Source organism: Carettochelys insculpta, chromosome 20, assembly GCF_033958435.1.
Source record: "Carettochelys insculpta isolate YL-2023 chromosome 20, ASM3395843v1, whole genome shotgun sequence".
Classification (NCBI taxonomy): Eukaryota; Metazoa; Chordata; order Testudines; family Carettochelyidae; genus Carettochelys; species Carettochelys insculpta.
In genome coordinates this window covers 8,409,172-8,425,703 of record NC_134156.1, presented here as the reverse complement: position 1 = coordinate 8,425,703, position 16,532 = coordinate 8,409,172, and the positions used below count along the sequence as shown (strand labels likewise).

Here is a 16,532-nt window from a genome sequence, read left to right as displayed (position 1 = left end):
GACTCGGAGGATTCAAGTCCTGCTGCAGAGCTCTGCCATGAGGCAGTGTAGCTTGCTCCTTGGTCCTTTTCTTACCAGCTATGATGCACAGGGAGTGAGTAACCAAGCCTGGGGGCGGGGGGAATCCCTCTGTGGTGGTCTCATGCTAGACAATTAGACTAAACTCTTACATATTGTTGCAAACCTCCTGATTGTTTAACTTCCTTCTACCAGCTCTGAGTGATATCCTTTTGAGGCTGTTGTATGTAACTTCTCCATCTCTCCGCCCCTTTGTCATATTACCTGTTTACAGTGTCTTATGTAGCAGACTGGACTGTTGTTTGTAGGTAGAACCCTGATGTTCTTCCTTGTGAAAGCAGATCTTCCCTAGAGGAGGAGGTGGTGGTTTTTGGCACAAGTCCCCTAGGAATGTGCTTTAAGAAAACTGGAGTCATTTTGACTACAGGGGATCTTCCCTGTCATCTAGCATCTTAATGCTTCTTTTAGCTGCTTACTCGGGACACCCTTCAGCATTAGTGTGCGTATGCTGGTTGACCCAGAGAAATCTTTCCTTGTCAGATCTTCCAGGTGTGTGCAAGTATCTATGTGCCTCTGATGCACATTTTTGTCTTTTTCCTCAGGGATTCAGCCAGGAGTTCTGGTGACCCCGGAGAAGATGGTAAGCAGGCAACGTATATATTTTATTAATTTACTGACATGTAGAAACGAAGTTTAAGCCTATGCCGTCGATTTGTCCTTTTCTTCAAGGATAGGTGTAAGGAGATGTGGCAGGAGGTACAAAGCTGCATTTGAGTGCTCTGTGTAAGAAGTAGTCATCTGAAAACAAAGCTATAAGGACAGAACCTTCAGATGACCTGGACATGACAGCTTTCATGGTCTAAAATGGGCTGCCCTGTTCAGAAGGGGAAGCACAGTAGGGCTGTGGAGGAGCGAGTGCATGCGTGCACGCTTTAATGAGCACTTAGTCGTGTCTGTCTCTAGAAAGAGCCATGCTGGGCTTAAAAATCAGACCTCTTTTTGTATTTGTGGTGTTTTCCATGGTGCCTGTCACTAGTGTGTTCTAAGTGCATTGTTCCTTTGTCCCTCATGAAAAGTAACTGATGCCAGCTTGTTTCCTGCCTTTCAGAGAGGAAATCTGGGAGGCTGATGGAACATGCTTTACTCAATGATGAAAGTGAGTCAAATGCAACTGTTATGTCTGCTGGAGGGGCCACTGCATTAGTTGGGGTATGAGGGGTGATGTGTGGCCACCCCGGTGGAGCCACAGACTATTGTTTATCGTGGTTACAGCTTGTTGCAGCTCCAAAACTACATCATGCCAGAGTTGTTTATTTGCTATACACAGCTAGGTGCTGAGCAAGCACAACAGAGCTCTTCCCAAAGAGCTGTACCGGCTTTATTTTGTGGATTGGTGAATATGATCCTGTCCTAAGGAAGAAGAGATGAAGGAAAGTTCTGCTAGTTGCCTACCCGCTTCCATTGTTACCTCACCCTAATACACACAAGGAGCTTTGCTTTTTCCAGCAGTGCCTGAGAATGAAACACCAGCTGGAACTGGCTGTTGTCTTGGATTGCCGTCATGCTGGTGCTGGCAGCATTCCTTCTGGAGACACTGCCTCACTTCTGTGTGCCAGCCTGTTGAAACCCTGTCTTTAGAGTTTTGTAGTTATGACAGAGCCAAGTACTACAGAAGAGGCATTTTAAAGGTCTAAAAGTCACATAAGAGGACAGGTGAAAAAGGCCATCCTTAAACGAGGTGCAGTAGAAGCAGCAGGTGCAATCAAACCTTTAAAGCAACGTCACTGTAAATGTTACTGATTCAAGCAGAGGCCCATGTATATTTGCTCTCACTTCTTACTGCTCTTTATCCATTTGCTTTCTAGAAGTCTTGAAGGAGATCCAAAGTACCCTGGAGGGGGGCAGAGGGTGAGTACCCTGTGATCAGTTCTCTCCCTGGTGGGCTGGTAAAGGTGGGAAAACTGGGAGTATACCCAGCACAGTGGCAGATATTGTTGCAGTGAAGCACTAGCAACTGATCAAATGTCTCCTAGCAATCTGGTCCAAAGAGACCTTTGCTACACAGGAACAAGTCCCTTGAGGTTTTTATGAATAATCCTTTGTCTCTTTCTCTTGGAGAAACCGAAGCAATCATATTTCCATACCCCAAAGGAGCAGGACACTGAGTACACGCATACAGGTTCAAATTAACCCACATGGGCTTAGGTGGCTGAGGATGGGACTTGGGACAGGAACTCTAGGGATCTTATCCTGGTTCTGCACTGACTGTACCTTGGACGTCTCTCTGCTCCAATTCCCTATCTCTACACTTAAGCAATAAGTTACTTCATGGGTGTTGGGCTTTAACTGCTGTCCACGGAACACTTTGAGCTGTTCGGGTGATGGGCTACAGGAGGGCAGGCGAATGACTGATGTTACAATTGACGCAAAATACTTTAGCGCTTGGTGGGGTGGGGAACCCAGGGTTTCCAAGGATCTGTGGAGGGGATGAGTGAGTGCCTGACATCTGCATGTATATATGCAGTTAGGAGCAGACTGGCTGATGGCTCCCTTGTCATTGCAGGAGCTATGGAGAGCGAAATTCAAGAAGAATTCACGTAGGACGTGGACTGAGTAATGGAGGAGGTAGGCATTTCCAAGGGTATTTCCAGGCTCTGGCTCAGCAACATGAGGCAAGAAAGTGAAGAAATGTTGTTATTCCTAACAATCTAGTGCTTTCCATTTACACAGCACTCTGGAGTGCGGTGATCTACAACTGTTCTCAATACACGTCATACCCCTGAAAGGTCTCTGCACACCTTCCAGGGGTACGACAGCGTACCCAGATATTGGCCTCGTTTACAACAGGTACATAAAAAGCACTAGCAGAAGACTGAACTAACATTTCATACAGACACTGACTTGCTTATAATGCTCTAGGTACTATACACTGAAATGTAAGTGTAATATTTATATCCCAGTCAATTTATTTTATAATTACATGGTAGCAATGAGAGAGTAAACAATTTGTCAGTAGTAGCATGCTGTATCTTTTGTATGTTGATCTGCTTTTGTAAGCAAATAGTTAAGGTGAAACTTGGGGTGCACAAGACAAATTAGACTCCTGCAAGAGGTAAAGTAGTCTGGAAAGGTTGAGAGTCATGGTTCTACAGATCCCCGCTGACTGGGGTCCTGCTGGTGGCCTGATGTCTATAAAAGTGTTTTTGAGCAGAATAGGTGTCACCTGAACAAACAAGTGCTGCCCAGCACTGGGTGGCGTGACAGACTCCTTAACAGCCCCATGTGCATTTTAAGTTATTTGCTGTGGACTCCTTCATGGTGAGCTGCTGGTAGAGAAGAGGTCTGTAACTGGGAATAGTGGGGCATGTAGAGCTCCTTTGCGTGCCTCTTCCTATCCTCTCCATCTCTGATTTTTTTGCAAAAACTAAACTATGGCAAGTCTACGCTGTAGCTTCATTCCTTGAGTTGCATTCAGCATGGCCATGGAAAAGAACACCTTACAAGGTATGTATCTGTAGCCAGAGAGCTAAACCACCATGTCCAGTATGGATGTGCAACTGCCTGTTAAGGGAGTTTCTGGCAGCCTGGGCATAAGGCCTGTTAGTTTGGGTTTGCATAGGGATGTGAGTTGCTCTTGTGGACATTGCTGTGAACCCCAGACCAAAGATCAGACTGGCTTTGCTTAGTGTCCCATGAGTTCTGTGAGCCTTATACCCTATATGCTGCTGAATTGGTGGTGTGGGGGAATTACCTGTGAAGAATGATCCTAATATGGCGCTGCCTATTCTTTCCCTAAGCGGAATGATCAGACCTCAGCAAAGCCACTGTGACTTCCTGGCATTGGACTGAGTGCCATAACACTACTGACTGTGGGAAAGCCATTCCATGGAGAGGAGGCCTCTACTTCTCCCTGCACAGCAGGAGACAGAGCTGCGACTTGCTTCTGCCTGCCTCTCCCTCTCGTGCCTCACCAGAAACAACCTCCTCTTTCTGGAGTCTGCCTTGCACGGAGGCCAGAAGCAGACTGGCTGCTCTGATGCACCACAAGCCTCTGTGTACATCTTTAACATTTTTAATGTTTGCACAATTATCTCTTTTCTACTGGGCTGGGTTTTAAATTATAAATGTTACTGCCCTGGGTGCAGAGTTTTAATAAACACACTGTTACCTCTGAGTGGTTTATTTTTTGTACAATATTTTTACATTGTATGGGTGTGTTTGTTTTTAATGGAAACATATTTTAAAAATATACTTTTTTTTAAAAAAAACAAAACAAAAGAAATAATATATCTGTCATTTTAGATCCCTGTGGCTGCTGTAACTGGTATTTGAATGAGACATTCCGGTTAAGTTTTGTTTGATGGTACTGTTAACTGGTTTTATGGATTTGGGTAGAATCTATTTTTGTAGCTGTTCAGCTTGGAGGAAATTTAATCAAACTTGATCTGTGTTTCAACACTACTTTGCTTTTTGAAATAAATGAAAACCTTCAATTACCTTTCTGGTCATGGCTTGCTCTTGTATCTGTCACTTTGACAAAACCAGAGACTGAGAGAAGCACTGCAAGTTTCAGTGGTTCGGACTCTTACTGGCATCTGCAGTGTTGCAGTGAACCAATTCTAATCAGTGCATGTGTCTGATTTAGAGGGTAGAGCTGTGATCTCCTTCATCTTGTTTGCATCCTTCACCCAGAGATGGGGAGGATTACAAATCCACCCTCAAATCTGATATAGAAATACTTTTAACTCCGTTCTATAGTAATTCTGAGAAAAACCAGAAAATCCTGGGGAATACCATGCTAACGCTGAAAGCTGGGGCATGTGGGGGACTGTACAGTATGCTCAGTCAGCTGTTAGCCTTGTGAAACAGGTTGGAGTAAGAGAAACCCTTCAGTAAGAGATCTCTTTCGGCCCCCCTGCCCACTCAGACTACTTTATCAAGCTAAAATGGAACTTTTGTTTTCATTACTAGTCCATGAATCTCTTCCACAATTCATTTCTGTTGTAGGCTGGGTGTGGGTGAGGCGGGGGGGAATGTGCTTATCTTCTGTTCCAAATCTGCTCCTCAGACTCATGTTGGAAAAGTTGGATGGGCTTCCTGGTGCTGGGGGCTCTGTGGCACTTGTGTGTTTTTTAAATCTATGTCCCTGACTTGTGGGGCTAACATGTGCAACCCCTGCCGGTTTGGTGTTTCTGCTGTGGAATCTGATAGGGAAGGTGGCCAGGAATGACTAGCTAATATGGAACCAATTACTGTAACATCAGATTCAATGGGGCAGATTTCTGTGCAGCGATGGTTCCTGGATTTCATTTATAAAGCTGGTGCTTATACATCGGTCAGCATGTAGAAACTTACATTGACGTTTTCTATGACAGATGGAGCAGTGCTGGTTGGATGACTCACAGTGACTGGTGAGATGGTTATTGTGGCGGTTGAGGTTTGACATGTTATACAGGCAGCTCGTTCTGAGCTCTTACTCCCAACATTTGACTAATGTGAAGGTGACCTCTATCTTCTGCCAACTTTTGCCCTGCAAACCTCCATCCTCGCTCCATATCCACTTAAGTAAAATTCACAGCCCTCCCAGTTTGTAGAGCAGCTGAATTTCACCTTCAGGCTGCAAGGACAAGTGGTGAATTGACTAGCCTTGCACAAGCAGATGTTCATGAGATGGGAGATTTTTGAACTTCGTGGTAACGAATTAAAGTCTCTGTCAAGTGGTTTATAACCCATCAGCTTCCATTGCAGGAGGAGGAAGTCTGTTTGCTTTCAGTTCATTAGTTATAAGTGCCAATTAGAAGACCCCTTCTCTGATAAGTTTGACATGCTCGCAAAACAATGCTGTCAGTTAAGAACATATTTGTCTGGAAAGCTTTGTAGCTATTATTAACCAGAACTGTAACCCCTTGAGGCACCAAAAATGTGTGGAAAGACCCCTTTATCTGATATTATGCCTAATCCAGTGTTTGCATGTTTTTGGTCTGTTTTCATTGCCTATTCTCGGTATTAGCCAGCTGACAGATGCTTTCTCCCCTACGGGATCATAAAATCCTAGACAATTAGTCTTGGAAGAGACCTCAGGAGATGATTTAGTCCAACATGAAATCAAAGCAGGTCCAGCCCCAACTTAAATCATTCCAGCCAGGGTTTGTCCGGCCTGTCATTTAAAATCTGCAAGGATGGAGATTGACACCTCTCTAGGAAACCCATCCTCCTAGTTTTTCCTAATAATCAACCTAGACCTCTCCCACTGCAGTTGGAGACCACTGGTTCTTGCTGTGTCATCTGTCACCACTGAGAATAGTTTGGTTCCGTTCTCTTTGGAAGACACCCTTCTGATAGCTAAAGGCTGCTATCAAACCCCCCCAGTTCTTCTCATCTTCAGATTAAATAAATCCAGTTTCCTCAGCCTAACCTTGTAAGTCATGTGTCCCAGCCCCCTGATCATTTTTGTTGTCCTCAGGGGGCGCTCTCCAATTTGTCCTCATCCTTCTGTATTGTAAGGCCCAAAACTGGACACAGCATTCCAAATTAGAATAGAGGGGAATAATCACTTCCCTCCATCTACTGGCAATTCTCCTAATGCAGTCCAATATGCTCTTCATCTTCTTGACAACATGAGCTTCTGTTTGACTCATTTGGTCTACTGTTAATCCTCAGGTCCTTTTCTGCAGAACTGCAGCTTAGTCAGTCAGTGTCTAGCCTGTATCAGTGCATGAGTCTTTTGTCTGAAGTATAGGACTCTGCAGTTGAACCTCATGAAATTTATTTTGGCCCAGTCTTGCAGTTTGAAATTACTCTGGACCTAATCCCTTCTGTCCCCTATATCTACTTCTCCCCCATCTTAGTGTCATCTTCACATTTACTGAGTGCAATCCACCCCCCCTCATCCAGATCATAAAGGAAGATTTTGAACAAACCCAATCCCAGTACCAAACCCTGCAGCACTTCATGGTGGCTGCCAACTAGGCATCAAGCAGTTAATCACTGTCTCTTGAGCCCTACAATCTAGCTAGCTGTAGTCTGTCCAAGAAGCAGCACTTCAGCTCACTGGCCAGAGTGCTGTGGGAGACCATATCAAAAGCTTTAATAAAGTCAACATGTAACACCATTCACCACTTTTTCTGCATATACAGAGCTGTCTCATCACAGAAGGCAGTTAGCTTGGTCAGGCATGACTTGCCCTTTGAGGAATCCATGTTCATCATTCCTGATCACTTCCCCCTCCAAGTGTTTGAAAAATGGATTCCTTCTAGACTTGCTGTGTGACTCCCCCCAGCCCCGCCCCAAGGACTGATGTGCAGCTGATCGGTTTGTAGTTCCTAGATCCTCCTCCTCCTAGCCCATCTTTAAAAAAAGGGAGGGAGAACAACAGTGACATGGAGCCGTCTGCTGCTTTAGGCAGAGGATTTGATGGCATTTAACTATTTCTAAACATGGTGTGCATTACTTTCATGGGAACGACTGCCTAGGGAAAGGAGAGCATATCCCAGCTAATCTTCCCATGCCCCACCAGAGACCACTGCACATGGAGATGGTTAATGGGGACCCCTGCACCAGCTAGGAAAGGGAGCAGAGTAGCAATCCGGATGATATCCCTCATGCAGTTTTTTCCAGTGAGTTAGGAGTAGGGAAGGAAAGCTGAACCCCACTGGACTGTGAGAGACAAGGGCCTTACCTCTCCCCTTGGCCCTCCTTGCAGAGTGCTGGAAGCCTGAGAGACGGGCATGGGCAGGAGAGCAGGGCAAATGACATCTCTGGGAGCATCTGTCTAGGGATGTGGTCTCTCTTCTGCTACAGAACAAGGAAGCTGCTTTACTCCCCAAGCTGCACTCCAGGAGCATTGCTCGTAAAGGAAGAAGGCAGAGAGCAGCATGGGTGCCTGCATTCTGGACACCCATCGCTCCTGGGGGCCTGCTGCTCTTTCACCCAGGCCTGCTTTCCTGCTTGTGATTCTAGCAGGCCACACAACAATGGAGCATCAGGGCATATACCACCAGCAAGCCACAAGTTTTCCGTAGCCTGATCTTTGCTGCTGCCTGTTCACTGGAGGGTTCTAAAGAACAACTGTCTACAGCCCACTGTAGTAGTGTCTAATAAGGCCCATCTAGGAGCTGGCTGTATCTCAGCCACTCTCTCAGTTCTCTTGCTGTTTCTGAAGTAGTCCTAAGCCATGATCGGAAATGGAGATGGAGTGATGCTGCTCCAGGACCTGCAGAGCTCAGAGCACGTCTGTACTTACATGTAGATGGACACTACGGAGGTGGGTCTTCCGGGGTTTGATTTAGCACATCCAGTAAGCATGCACTAAATGGTACATTGAGGGCACTCTCATTGACTTCAGTACTCCTTGCAGTCGTGAGGTGTAAGGGAGGTCTGGGGGGGACGGGGGACATTCCTGTTGACCTCCTGCAGTGGGGCCATCCTAGAAATGACTCCAGCTATGCAGTTCTCTCTTTTGTAGCATAGACCTGGCCTGAGAGTCCCCTTGACCATGTCAATGCTTACCAGCTGCATAGGTGGACCATACAGCTGTGACAGTAACAGCTATCATGCACCTCTGCTGTGCCTGCAGGAGGGAGATCTACTATCAGCTTAATATCCCCCCGCAGCAGTAGCTCTATCCCCAGGAGAGTTATCCTGCCAGCACAGCACTGCGCACACAAGTGCTTATGCCAGCAAATCCTATGTTGCTCGGTCAGAGGGGGGGGCCATGTTTCATGCTCCTGAACAACAAAAGTTTTATTAACATAGGTGCTAGTATGGACATGGTCTGAGTTATCAGAGGGGTAGCCGTGTTAGTCTGGATCTGTAACAGCAACAAAGGGTCCTGTGGCACCTTATAGACTAACAGAAAAGTTTTGAGCATGAGCTTTCCTGAGCACAGACTCACTTCATCAGATGCTGGTCTTGGAAATCTGCAGGGCCAGGTATAAATAAGCCAGAGCAAGGCTGGGGATAACAAGGTTAGCTCAGGCAGCAAGGGTGAGGCTTACCACCAGCAGTTGATCTGGAGGTGTGACCACCAAGGGAGGGGAAGCTGCTTCTGTATTTAGCCAGCCAGCCATTCGCAGTCCTTGTTTTAAGCCAGAGCTGAGGGTGTCGAATTTGCAGATGAATTGTAGCTCTGAAATTTCTCTTTGGAGTCTGGTCCTGAAATTTCTTTGCTGTAGGATAGCTACTTTTAAGTCTGCTACTGTGTGGCCTGGGAGATTGAAGTGCTCTCCTATGGGTTTTTGTGTATTGCCATTTCTGATATCTGATTTGTGTGCATTTATTCTTTTACGTAGAGACTGTCCAGTTTGTCCAATGTATATAGCAGAGGGGCATTGCTGGCACATGATGGCATAAATTGTAAGATGTAACCGCATCTGCTCCAACCCTTCTGACAGAGACAAACACCTACAGGATCTCTACCAAGCATTCTTGAAACTGCAATACCACCTGAGGAAGTGAAAAAATAGATCAACAAAGCCAGACGTGTGCCACGAAGCCTCTTACTACAGGACAAGCCCAAGAGAGAAACCAACAGAACACCACTAGCCATCACCTACAGTCCTCAGCTAAAACCTCAACAGCGCATCATCAGGGATTTACAACCCATCCTGGACAATGATCCCCCACTTTCACAGGCCTTGGGAGGCAGACCAGTCCTTGCCCACAGACAACCTGCCAACCTGAAGCAAATCCTAACCAGCAACTATACACTGCACCACAGTCACCCTAACTCAGGGACCCATCCATGCAACAAACCTCGTTGCCAGCTCTGCCCACATATCTACATCAGCAGCACCATTACAGGACCTAACCAGATCAGCCACACCATCGTGGGTCCATTCAGCTGCACATCTACCAATATAATTTATGCCATCATGTGCCAGCAGTGCCCCTCTGCATACATACATCGGACAAACTGGACAGTCTCTACGTAAAAGAATAAACGCACACAAATCGGATATCAGAAATGGCAATATACAAAAACCCATAGGAGAGCACTTCAATCTCCCAGGCCACACAGTAGCAGACTTAAAAGTAGCTATCCTACAGCAAAGAAATTTCAGGACCAGACTCCAAAGAGAAATTTCAGAGCTACAATTCATCTGCAAATTCGACGCCCTCAGCTCTGGCTTAAACAAAGACTGCGAATGGCTGGCTGGCTAAATACAGAAGCAGCTTCCCCTCCCTTGGTGGTCACACCTCCAGATCAACTGCTGGTAGTAAGCCTCACCCTTGCTGACTGAACTAACCTGAGCATCTGCTGAAGTGAGTCTGTGCTCACAAAAGCTCATGCTCAAAACTTTTCTGTTAGTCTATAAGGTGCCACAGGGACCCTTCGTTGCTGTTACATGGTCTTAGTTGTGACCTGTCTCAACATAAGGAAATGTTGCCTGGGCCAGCTGTTAGCTTCCTAGTACCACAAACTGGTTTAACCACTTGCTGTCCTCTGGGTTGCAGCAGCTCTGCCTTTTTGACTTGAAGTTTGCAAGGAGATGGATCCTGGCCCCTAAACCCATCCACATGTCCACCTTTTGGTGTTGAGCCTCAATCACTAGATGCCCTCAGAAATACCAGATCTTATTCTCGGGGGAGCCATGTCTCTCTCAGTTCTATCTTAACATAACACTCCTGAATCGGTCACAGGATTTAGAGCTCACATATAGTTTAAAAAAAAAAATTGAGTCAGAAAGAAATGATTGATGGAAATAGATGATTGCACACAACAGCAGTAGACACAAAGGAGGGCCTACACCTACTGATTGTTTGTTTGTTTGTTTGTTTGTTTGTTTGTTTGTTTGTTTCTGAGCTAATAAAGTAGATTTTTCTCACAACACAAATTCAGTCCCTCACAGTGCTTGCTGGGCTGTCATGAAGCACCCCTGTGACCTGAGTACTTCTTCAGTCCAATGGATGCAGTGTGTCTTTCTCCCCTCTGCCCCTCAGTGACCTACTGAATCAGTCTTTTTATTCACAGACAGGCACTCCCTTTGCTGTTCTGTCTTTGTCACTGCCCCATGGTTTCATGTTTTATTTGTTTGCTGGTTTCTGTTGACTTTTCTGGAGTGGTGCAAAAGTAGACAATTGAGCAATATGTTGCATAACTGCCTAGCTAGGCAGGGTGACAACTCCCCTCCCACTTGAATGGGCTAGCACCCAGACATGTCACTCTGGTGACTCACTTCAAGACCATAATGTTCAATATTAACTTACTCTGTAGATATTATCTATGCACATACATTGCAATGATGAAGATAAGTTACAAGCTTTCAGCAGGGATCATGCATGCTACCCTTTTATGCATAAATGCCCTGCAAGCAGCATGCCCAGTGTGGTGAGTTTCTCAGGTCCGAGACATGAGTTGCTCGGAAGAACGGCCACCCTTTTGCCCATTAGCACCCCCTGGCCTCTGCATCACGATGCTCCTCTGACATTGGTATAGGAGTCAACTACAGGCTGCTTAACAGATGTTTGTTCTGGATGCTTTCTTGGGCAAAGCATCTGTTTTTTGCCTTGTCAGGAGGCTCTGTTGATGCTAGGGGCTGTATGTACAAGGCAAGGTCTTTTGCCCAGAGCAGTGCATAGTTGTGTGCTTGCACCTGGGAGGCTCTGCTGCAGACGGATCCAATGTGTGTAGTGGGGGCCTCTGAGCATTCTGTGGGCTTCATTACAGGACTGTGCTCTGCTTTCAGCAAGAGCAATCACACTAAATGCCAACATCTCTCCTACCATTTCTAAAATAGTAACTGGCTGCACAGTTCTCCTCCTGGTCTCTTCCTACTCCCACCCACAGCTTGTAGTACCATCAGCTTGTGACATGCTAAGCGCCAACACTGTTCACACAGCTAATAGTTGTGGGTGGTATTTGTGCATCAGCTGCTGCCTTCATATGGCAATGGAAAAACAAAAAATTTGTCATCCACTCAGTGGATTTTGGTGGCATGGAATGAATCAAGGCCCTCTCTGGCAAGGGTTTTAGAGGGCAGTGTTTCACTAGTGTTCGCTAAGTTGGGTGTCTTTTCTCCATGGTCCCATAATGGGCTGCTCTTCAGTTTTCATCTGTGTAATGGCAACTTCTGTGGAAGGTTCTGATATAGTTCTGTATTTTACATGCCAGGGTGAAGCCATGTGGTTTGGCTGTAGGCTACATAATCAGATCTTGATTCCACTGTTTTCTCAGAGCCTCACTTGTCTTTTGTTGGCCGTTCTGAGGTTTTTTGAGAACTTTGGCCAAAGGATATGGGGAATTCCTGGACTTCAGACAGCACCTCAGCGGGTGGAGGGAGGGTGTTCGGAGATCTTTGTACGTGGGCCACTGTGGATTTGTTCTTGTGCAGTCATTGTCATCTCATGCCCATATGAGACTCTTCAGGCTGTGCATCCTGTTAAGTGCTTTGGCTCAACCCATGCCACCAACATGGGAGCCAAATGACACTCAATGGCTTTGGTGTCGAAAGCAACGCAAGTGACAATCTCAAGTGAAAGTGTTGTGCAGGTCAAACATCTATGGAGGGACATGGTGCATAGGCTGGGATCTCCATAAAGTAGGATCAAACCTTAGAGTCTGCCCAGTGAATGAGACTTTTTGTAGGCTAGAAGCACCAGGATATGCAATGTTCTGAGGGGAGCTGCTCTGGTACTCGCTATTGTTCTGTGCCTTGATGAATTCTCCCTGACAAGTCTCAGCTTCTGTCAGCAATGAGTGCTGGGCAGCGCTTTGGGAAATGCGATCAACACTTTCTCAAGACTGACTGGTGAGGCCTTTGGGAATATTCCCATTTTGTCCCATCCATGGGCAGAATTAAATGTTATGTGCACCAAGGCATGTGTGAATGTACCTCACCAAATAGAAATATGTTGCCAGCTGTGGACACTGCTAATCAGCTGCATGGCACCTGAATCTCTCCTGGGTGACCATCCAAGCACTTGGCTTACAGGGAATGCTGTTTTTTGATATCTTCAGAGACAAAGCATTGGTCAGCTACCAGCTAGAAAAGATTCTTTGTTCAGTTATAGAAAATCCCATCTAATCCATGAGTTCTTGCTAATCCCTCGCTCTACGTACAGGATGAGGGAAGAGGTCTTCTACAGGATAGACAGCAGCAGAGCTGGAGGGCTTTGTGTAGCAGGAGATTAAACTCCTTCAGTAGAATTGGAAGAAAATGTTTTGGTGGATTATTCTTTAAAGAAGCTCCTGGTGGCTGACATTTGCCTGGTGATGTCCTGTGTGCATCATCCAGAGGTTTGTTGCTTTAGGTCTATAGCGGGATTTCCAGTGCACTGAATAACTATGGAACTTCCTCGTGAGTTTAGCGCTAGACCGAGCCAGGTTCAGTCCAGACCCCTACAGGCTTTGTTTGCAATAGGATTTTCCCCTTCTGATGGTGGGGAATTTTGGTTAGTATTTTCACAAGCATCACCTTCACTAGCCACCCTTAGATGCAACATGCCCAGGGTTCCTACTATTCCATATACCAGTGATTCTCAGCTCAGACTACATGTACATCTGGTGGAACACTGATCTTCCAAGGGATACATCAACTCATCTAGGTATTTGCCTACTTTTTACAACAGGCTCCATAAAAAGCATTGGCAAAGTCAGTGCAACCCAACATGTCACTCAATGACTTGTTTACACTGTTCTATAGATTGCTAACCTAACTTCAGGGTACAATGAGAGAGTCAGTGATTTGTCAGTAACAGTGGGCTGGGACACTTTTGTATGTTTGTCTGATCATAAGCACAAACAGACTTAAGTGTCATATTTCTAACTTCACACGGAAGAATGATACATGCACTGAAGTAGAATAGAGTTTACAGATCCAGCAGCTTGTAACATTAAAATTGATAGGTTACATAAGGTATTTTTCCCAAACCATCTGAGCATATTTATAAGCCAGTTTTCATAAAGCCTGCAAGTGAGGGGGGACCATCACAGATATATGTAATGCAGTAAGGTTTAACTTGTCTATAATGTTTGCCCAAGAGTGAGTATTGTCCTATTCATCCCTAGTACAGCCACCACCTCCACTTGTAGGTGCTCTGATACCCATGGAGGTGGGAAGACCAGAAGACTACATGGCAGGACATGCTTGTATTGATACTCCTTTCTTTCAGTTAGAGAATGGGATCGAATGCCAACAAAGTGATGGATTAACCTTGAGTTCCATCATGGTCCCTCTCTGGAGAGCCCGGCTGAAAACAAACACCTTGTTTAGTTTCTGTCTTCAAAACTAGTCCAGTAATAGGGTGAGGACTAAGGTAAAATGGAAGGGGAGGCTTCTGTGTAAAACAGGACAAGGTGAGGGTCTTGCAAGCAGGGCCAATTGGCACCTGGCAGAAGAGGGACTTTCTGGAAGAAGCTGCCTGGCTCTCTTCTTGTTGGGGGGAGGCAGTAAGAGCAGCTTCCAAGGCTTATGTTTTTCCATCATGTGGGAGAAGTGGAAGAAAAGCAGCAGGTGGTGAGGAGGTGGGAGGAGGAGCGAAGTGCTATCTTCTGCTATTAATGGCATTGTGTCCCAAGCTGCTGCAACAGCTTCCTCCTTTCTGCATGGGGGAAGCCTCTCCCACCTGCTCCTGTGCAAAGTAGATGAGGCTAGAACTGTCTCTGTGGGGAAACAACCAGTGAAAGACTTACGCTTCTGGGTGGGTGAGCTGCTTATAGAAAAGCTAGGCCCAGTTCTTGATAGGTGTGCCTGTAACCAGTGAATTCAAGAGGAGGCTGCCCCTTCTGCATGTTCTGTCCCCTTCAGACTTGCCCCTGGTGCAGTTCTGCCCTCTGCCTCCTGAGGCTGCTAGCTTGTTTGTCTGCTCTGGTGTGGTGCGAGCCTGCTTCTGACTGGGGCCCTCAGGTCTGCCAGAATCTCTTCCTGCTCCTCATCCAGCTCTTCCTTCTAAGCAGAGCCCATGTGGTCCATAGGACAAGGTGAGGTGGCCCTCACAGCCCTGTGCGTTGGGGGACCCCACAGCAGCTGCCCTGGCTGTCCTATGGGTGGGAAGTGGGGAGAATTACCTGGGGCTGGTCTGGGCTGGGGGATTACTCTGGTTAGGGGTTGTGCGCACACATACACAACAGCAGCAGGGAGTCACCTCCCCCCGGCACTGACTGCGCAGCTGGAGGGAACTCGGGAGCCTGCTCTGCTCTTCCCACCCACTGCACCTAGCTTCTCCACTGGGAGGGGAAGCACGGCGGAGCAGAGCAGGCTGTCACTTCCACCATTCACATTGTGAGTGGTTGGGGTGGGAAGGTGACCCCCTGCTGGTGCTGCTGCACAACCCCCAGCCCCGACCCCATTCCTGTGGCAGGGCAGGGAGGAAAGGCCTAGGGCCCGGGTGGGGTGGGTTGCCCTGGGCCCCATGCCTGGGGCACAGGTGGGGTGCTGCCCCAGATCCCACCCTGCCCTCGGGATGGCCCTGCTTCTAAATATCTTATAGAATTTCTTACGTATTTGTACCCCAGTGTCTTCTGGGGGAGTGACTGCTCGGAGTCTGGCAGCATTTTATAGCACGCATTTCAGAAATGGTAGAATTCACTTTAAATTCAGGTGCTTTTGCAAAGTCCTGGGGGTTATTGGGATACTGATCTTTCCAGTCACAAGCTGGATCTGTATTTGCAGTGTGCTTGCTCTCCAAAATGCTAATGCTCTTCACTTGCTCAGACTCTCCATTGCACTCGGGAAATTCTTCATAAATACATCAATATGGTCCAGTCCTAGCTATGTCAGTGCTCTGCTCTTCAGAGGTGCTGGAGTCCAGCACTGTGTTATCTAACCCCACTGAGCAGACCTAACTGGTGCAATACCTAAAATTCTGGTGGCCTGTGTTCCCTGTAAGCTGAGGGCTTTGGTGGCTGCCCAGAAGACATTCAGATCCTGCCCAGCTGATTAGCGGAATGCCCACAATGGGCAGCATGTGTGTGATAGTGGTTCACAGCCACCTATGCCTTGATGCACTTAAAATTGATTCTGCCCATGGATTGAAAGAGTTAGAGGCAATGCTGCTGGTGGTCCTTGATAGCAGCTCTCTCTCCCTGCAAAATCGTAGCTGCTGCTTGCAAAGGTTAACATCTGGATAAAATTCCAGCTTGTTAGGTGAGCTTTAAGGAGGTGCTACCTTCTCTCCTAGACCCTGCTGCTCTAAAGGATGGTTTGGGAGGCAGGAGACTGGGGGTTTGCAAAGAACTATTTGTGTATTGGAGGCCAGTGAAAAGAGCCTGGCTGACATTTGTAGAATTATAGTCAAGGTTTTCAAACAATGAATAAAGAACTTTCACTACCCAGCTTCCTAAGGAGCTGGGTTTCAGAGGGAGGATGCTCGGTGGATCCCTTCAACATATATGTCAAGTTGGACAGCCCCAAAGCCCTTAGCGTCTTGGAAGATCTTAGGCCCTGGCACTTCTATTGTGCTTGTTCGCTTGGTTTCTTCAGCCATTCAGCAGCTGAATTAGGGAGCTCAACTGTGCTGAGTTTTACTCTAATTCTATAAGAGCAGGAGTCGTGTGGTATCCAGCACAATAGGAA

General features: G+C 46.7%; 1 protein-coding gene across 3 annotated transcripts in view; it reads left to right on the top strand.

The window, feature by feature from the left end:
- The window catches only part of LLGL2 (LLGL scribble cell polarity complex component 2), a 53,678-nt gene extending 49,170 nt beyond the window's left edge, over positions 1 to 4,508 (top strand). For all 3 annotated transcript variants that reach the window (XM_075014413.1, XM_075014410.1, XM_075014411.1), the window contains 5 exons: positions 621 to 658; positions 1,127 to 1,174; positions 1,884 to 1,926; positions 2,582 to 2,643; positions 3,816 to 4,508. In XM_075014413.1, the coding sequence (XP_074870514.1) occupies positions 621 to 658; positions 1,127 to 1,174; positions 1,884 to 1,926; positions 2,582 to 2,643; positions 3,816 to 3,823 (199 nt within the window). In that variant the 3' untranslated portion in view covers positions 3,824 to 4,508. The remainder of the gene's footprint in view (positions 1 to 620; positions 659 to 1,126; positions 1,175 to 1,883; positions 1,927 to 2,581; positions 2,644 to 3,815) is intronic.
- Positions 4,509 to 16,532: the final 12,024 nt, after the last annotated feature.